The sequence below is a fragment of the Ranitomeya variabilis genome, chromosome 3, assembly GCF_051348905.1.
Source record: "Ranitomeya variabilis isolate aRanVar5 chromosome 3, aRanVar5.hap1, whole genome shotgun sequence".
Classification (NCBI taxonomy): domain Eukaryota; kingdom Metazoa; phylum Chordata; class Amphibia; order Anura; family Dendrobatidae; genus Ranitomeya; species Ranitomeya variabilis.
In genome coordinates, this window is record NC_135234.1 from 710,968,165 (window position 1) to 710,974,698 (window position 6,534).

General features: G+C 44.2%; 1 protein-coding gene across 1 annotated transcript; it reads left to right on the forward strand.

Annotated features, from left to right (window-relative positions):
- The first annotated feature begins 868 nt into the window (after window positions 1–868).
- Window positions 869–5,001, forward strand: LOC143818546 (uncharacterized). The gene is made up of 3 exons (XM_077299824.1): window positions 869–2,861; window positions 3,016–3,178; window positions 3,983–5,001. The coding sequence occupies exons 1-3, from the start codon at window positions 2,765–2,767 to the stop codon at window positions 4,950–4,952; spliced, it is 1,230 nt and encodes a 409-aa protein (XP_077155939.1). The 5' UTR covers window positions 869–2,764; the 3' UTR covers window positions 4,953–5,001.
- Window positions 5,002–6,534: the final 1,533 nt, after the last annotated feature.

Here is a 6,534-nt window from a genome sequence, read left to right on the forward strand (position 1 = left end):
ATCGGGCTAGTTCTGCTACTTTGGTTTCGCCTTTTTTTTGCAATTCTGGTTTTCATCCTCGTTTTTCCTCAGGTCAGGTTGAGCCTTCTGACTGTCCTGGGGTGGATTCTGTGGTGGATAGGTTGCAGCAGATTTGGAACCACGTGGTGGACAATTTGACGTTGTCACAAGAGAAGGCTCAGCGCTTTGCTAACCGCCGTCGCTGTGTGGGTCCCTGACTTCGTGTGGGGGATTTGGTGTGGTTGTCTTCTCGTTATGTTCCGATGAAGGTTTCCTCTCCTAAGTTCAAGCCTCGTTTCATCGGTCCTTATAAGATTTTGGAAATCCTCAACCCTGTGTCATTTCGTTTGGACCTCCCAGCATCATTTGCCATTCACAATGTGTTCCATAGGTCATTGTTGCGGAGATATGTGGTGCCTGTGGTTCCTTCTGTTGATCCTCCTGCTCCGGTCTTGGTCGAGGGAGAATTGGAGTATGTGGTGGAGAAGATCTTAGATTCTCGTGTTTCGAGATGAAGGCTTCCGTACTTAGTTAGGCTACGTTCACATTTGCGGTGTGCGCTGCAGCGTCGTCGCCGCAACAAAACGCATGCGTCGTGCGGCCCTATCTTTAACATTGGCGCCGCATGGGGCCGCATGTACATGCGTTGTCATGCATTGTGTTGCGTTGTACGCCGCATGCGGCGTTAGGGCGCACCTGTCAGGGCGCGGCAAATGCAATATGTTGCATTTTTCGGGTGGCGCCGACCTTTTAAAAAACGCATGCGTCGTGTTTGCGTCGTCGATGCGCCTTTTTCCCCATTGACTTATATTGACAACGCAGACGACGCAAGTACTTGCGTCGTGGTGCGTTGTACGACGCATGCGTTTCCCAATAAAAAATGCAAAACATTGTTTAGACTTTGTCTAGACACTAAAAAAACACTATATATATATAAAAAAAAAAGGGGGGTTGCCATTGTCTTTCACAAGGCTATCCACACAACACACAGAGAAGACACTGAGAGGAGCAATCTGCTTTCCAAACCTGTAAGTATATATTTCTCTTTGCATATTTTTTATTCTGTGTTTTATTTCTTGATTTTTATTTAAATTTGTGCAATGTTTGGTCTGTGCTATGTTACGGTTATGGCACTGTGGGTTGTTATTTAAACATTTTTTTTTTTAATCTGGTTCTGATGTACTTCTGGCATTATGATGGCGTTTATTGTCTTCGGCCTTGCTTGGTTTTGGATTGGTTTTGGGTTGTTCTGGTGTCATGCGGTTGTTCAATGTCTTTTTTTTGGCTGATTTTTTCTTGTTAAATTTCTGGTGCATGTCTTTTTCTGGTTTCTATTGTTGGGGGTAACCGTATGGCGTTTTCTTGGCTCATGTCTTGCTGTGTTTTTTATGCTGTTGGCATTTTTTTTTCTTTCCTTGAGTGTCTTTTCTTGCTGGTGGGGGGGCTACATTTATGATGTTTCATTTGTATTGTAGTGTTCCGTGCGGCTATATGCCATTCTATTTTCAATTGTATTTTCCCTTTTTTTAAATTTATTTATTTATTTTTTTCTCTGATGGTTTTACGTTGTTTTCCGTATGGCATATATCTTCCTTCCTTGACTGTTTGCATTGCCAAGTGTGTAGTATAATGAATTTTTTTTTTTGGTGGGGCCCTTTTTTTTTTATTTCATGTGTTTTCTTTTCTATTTGACTATGGTTTATCTTTTGGGTTGCTGTATTTTGTAATGTTTATTGCTTATTATCTAGAATGGTATTTATCGCCTTTTTCTGATGTATTGTGGTTATATGTCACCAGATGGTGTTGTTTTGGATCATGTCTTGATGTAATTGTAAAGTATGGCGTTCATTAGTTTGCTATTTCATTGGGCCTTTTTTTTTCCTGTAATGTTTTTTTTGTAAGTTTTTATATTTAAAAATTTGGACATAGGTGTCTATTTTTGCTTAATTTTGTTTGAGTCTATTCTTGTATTGTTTCTTCTATTGTATTCTCTTGCAATGTATGGCGTTGTGGTGTCGCTTTTTGAGTTTGCATTGTCCTATCAGTCAACAGTCAATTGTGGTTGTTTTAATTTTTTTGGCCTATTTTATTGTATGTGTCATTGTTAGCGGTGGATGTGATTTTTTGCTCATTTTTTCATTGCAGAACAAACTTGCAAGAATGCCTAGTTCATCTGAATCTGGCCAATCGGCACGGGGGAGTGCGGTGAGTAATTATGTCCAGTTGCTTACTATTCGCTGCCATTTGTAGCATTGACAATAATTTTTGTATACAATTTTTACAGGCTTCTTCAAGTGAGGGAGAAGGCACACAGCGGGAGCAGAGAGGTCGGGGCCAAGATGTGGCGTCAGGCCGGCCAGTGAGTATTTTTTTTTTTTTGGAGTAGCATCCTGCTGTGAGGAACATTACATTTGAGTAGCATCCTGCTTTCACTAGGGATGTTAGCTTAATTACATTATAGCTTTTCAGGGCAGCAAGTATTGGGGGAAGGTAACATAAAGTTGAACTCCCTGCACAAAACCATTCCAAAATACAGGTGTAGAAACCATCAATATACATACATCAGATGGCAAAGGATAGGGCAAAGGTACATATCAAGACAGGTGCTGGTGGTTGTTAATATTTGCATATTTTTAACCTTTTTGTTTTCTAATTTTTCTAGGTTTCACAACGGGACCAAGGAGACAGTGGAATAGATGTGGAGCTCCTGATCTCCAGCATCCAGGAGCGTGGCCCGTTGTGGGACAGCCGTGACCCCCGGCACATGGACCAGGTGGTGTTGAGGCGTTTGTGGGTAGAGGTGGCAAAGTCGCTGTGGGATGGCTTTGACAGTGCCTCAGCGAAGGACAAAGGCAACTTTCGTGAGTATTGCTGATACGCTGCTATGACCAATCTTGCCAGGATAAACACAACCGTGTGTGATGCGATCAACGACTAAACTTTGCATCACACACGGTTGTTTTATCCTTTTAAAATGCTAAATATGTAACCTTTTTTTTTTCTTTGCATTCACAGTTAAAAAGTTGAGGACCAGATGGCGATCCATGAAGGACCGTTTCAATAAGGGGATCCGTGCTGAGGAGGAGCAATCTCGTAGCGGTGCTGCTGCGGCCAAGTCGGTGCCCTATAAGTACAGCAGGGCACTACAGTTCTTAAGACCGGTCCTTGGCCGCCGACAGTAAGTATTTTGCACACATACCATATTGCACAGCCACATTGTACATTGCCCAGACACATAGCATATTGCACAGCCACATAGTACATTGCCCAGCCACGTACATTGTGCGTCCACATAGTATATTGCCGGGCCGCTATATCGCAGCCACATAGTACACGTTCTAGCCACGTATCCACATAGTATTTTTCCCATGCACATAGTGTATTGGCCATCCATGTAGTCAGCGTAGCATATTGGCCATCCACGTAACTTTTTCCCTAGTGGAATGGTATATAGCCCATTAGTAATTTATTGTGTTAAGCGTGAGTCCTTGTAGTCCATGACAGGTTATGTTCGGAGTCAGGGTATTTCTGATCGCAGGAATAATGATGACGCCTCGATCACATGATCCTAACGTCATGGCCGTTCCTGCGATCAGATCAGCAAAGTCACTGTGTATTTATTTATTTATTTTTTTTAATTTTTATCTTGACGTTAAATTTTATACTATTTTTGCGGCATAGGCAGCGTCAAGAAAGAGTTTTAGACAAAAAATATTTTTACCCATAACAGTGGTATGCGGTCAAAAGGCTTTGGCAGCGGGAATGAACATTAATTTTCTGCCGTTGGTATGTCCATGATTGTTATCGTCAGCCATAACGGTCAGCTGGCGATAACAATCAGCAATTTATTATAGGCCACACAGACTGAGAGACAGAGGATTGTAATGTATTGTTTTGTAATGTAATGTTAATTTTATTACAGGAGTTGGCGTATGTGATAGGTTATTAATTGAAGACTAATTTTTCCCTTATCTTTTCACAGGACACACAGCAGCACCCTCGAGAGAGCTCGCCCCGCAGGAGCGGACCTTCATGAATCGCCATCTGACCCGTCACAGCCCTCCCACAGCAACAGCAGGCTTGCACCACCATCTGGAGAACCGGCAGCCGGTCCATCAGGTGTTCCCCTGCCCGAGGCCTCTGGCGCACCTTCGTTCGGGAATTCCCGACAGCGCCAGCGGGCCTCGGACAGGCCAGCCATGCCCGAATTTTTGCATTTGAGCACGGTTTTCCAGAACTGTTTCAAGGCGTTGAACGATAAAATGGACACTCGTCTGTCCAATATCGACCGGCGCCTTAAAACTATGGAATCCGAGCTCTCGAGTCCGGCCAAACATTTTTTTAGTACCATTGCTAAGGGCATGGTGGAACACCTTACGCCGGAACTCCAGATTTCGGTGATGCAGGCCTGCAACACTGCCTACGTGAGGGCTCTGCAGCAGGCTCGGGTCATGCAGTCAGCGACAATGCCCGTAGTGCCGTCGCTGGCTGGCATGACTCTGACTCCTGCTGCAGAGCCACTCCAGCCAACCCACCCAGGTCCACGTGCCGAGCGACGCCAACACAGGCACCATAGGATTGTGCCGCCGACTCCTGCTCCTGCCAGGCCCTCATCCTCCCGTAGCCGTCATTCTGGGGGAGCTGCCGCGGGAGAGAGGAAAAGAAAAAAGAGGACACACACGGAGGCTCTGGCTGCTCCAATACCGACACCGAGGACGCGTCGGGGCTCTAGTTGCAGCAGGAGCAGCCAGGGCCAACCAAGAAGCTGGCAAAGGCTTGTGTTGCCTCCTCCCTCCCCTACAGATGTGCCGGTTTCCCCAGTATACCCTGCGGAGGGTTTGGACCTTCCTTCTAGTCTCCTGGACTCTGACTCCGCATCCTCTTCCTCTCCCCGTTCCCAACCACCAGAGACTTACCGTTCACCGCTGGTAGCGGATGTTGATACCCCCTAAGTTTCTTTCCCCTTTTTTTTTCTGTTTCCCCCCAATAAAAATTGTTTGTTTTAAAACTTTGTTCTTATTTTCCAGTATACTTCTCGGCAATTCACGCCGTGCGCCGTCTACACATATTTTGTGCTTCAAACACGTCATATATGCAATGTCAGACACTATTTTTACAATTTTTATTTAGCCTTTTTTTGGGTGTCTCTCATTGCTGTATGAGGTGTTTACAAACACTAAAGTGTATGAGGTGTTTTCAAACACTAAGGGTATGTGTCCACGCTCAGGATTGCATCAGGATTTGGTCAGGATTTTACATCAGTATTTGTAAGCCAAAACCAGGAGTGGGTGATAAATACAGAAGTGGAGCATATTTTCTATTCTACTTTTCCTCTAATTTTTCCACTCCTGGTTTTGGCTTACAAATACTGATGGAAAATCCTGACAAAATCCGGATGCAATCCTGAACGTGAACACATACCGTAAAGGTACCTTCACACTTAACAATGCTGCAGCGAAACAGACAATGATGCAGATCACTGCAGCATCGCTATTTGGTCGCTGGAGAGCTGTCTGTGTGACAGCTCTCCAGCGACCAACGATGCCGAGGTCCCCGGGTAACCAGGGTAAACATCGGGTTGCTAAGCGCAGGGCCGCGCTTCCGATGTTTACCCTGGTTACCAGTGTTAAATGTAAAAAAAACTACAGTACATATACTCACAATCGCGTCCCCCGGCGTCCGCTTCCCTGCACTGACTGAGTGATGGCCCTAACAGCAGAGCGGTCACATCACCGCTGTGCTGTGCATTCACTTTACGGCCGGCGCTCAGTCAGTGCAGGAAGTGGACGCCGGGGGACGCGAACATGAGTATATGTACTGTTTTTTGTTTTACATTTAACACTGGTAACCAGGGTAAATATCTGGTTACTAAGCGCCACCCTACGCTTAGTAACCCGATATTTACCCTGTTTACCATTGTAAAACATCGCTGGTATCGTTGCTTTTGCTGTCAAAAACAACGATACACGGCGATCTGACAAACAAATAAATATGTTATATGGTATGGTATAAATTTGTTCTTTGAAGCATGGTAGAAAACTTTGAAAAATTTTTTATTAAACAACAACATTTTAAAAACAAAGGGTTCCAATTTTTTAGATAAGGCACATTACATTTGTGAAGTATAGGTAGATGCCAAATTTGACATAACCAAACCAACCAAAACGGATTACATTTATTGCACATTTACTGGAGAATTAGTTTATTATTATATTACATTTTTAGCACAGTGACAGTAGAGGTATTTATTGGTGTAGTTAAAACCAGAATACAGTCCAACAGTAACATCTACACCATTTGATCTTGCCATGACACACGGCCAACATCTGACACAAAATAGGCCGCAAAACGATCCCTCATCTGCGCAATTTCCACACTTGTCCTCAGAGGATGATCTTGGTAATCGGGCAATGTGTTGGCTATGGGTTCATCCAGTTCCACGTTCAGTCTCTCTTTGGCCACAATATAATTGTGGAGAACCACACAAGCCTTCACCACCTCATCCACTGTTTCAATTTTAAGATTAATGGCGGA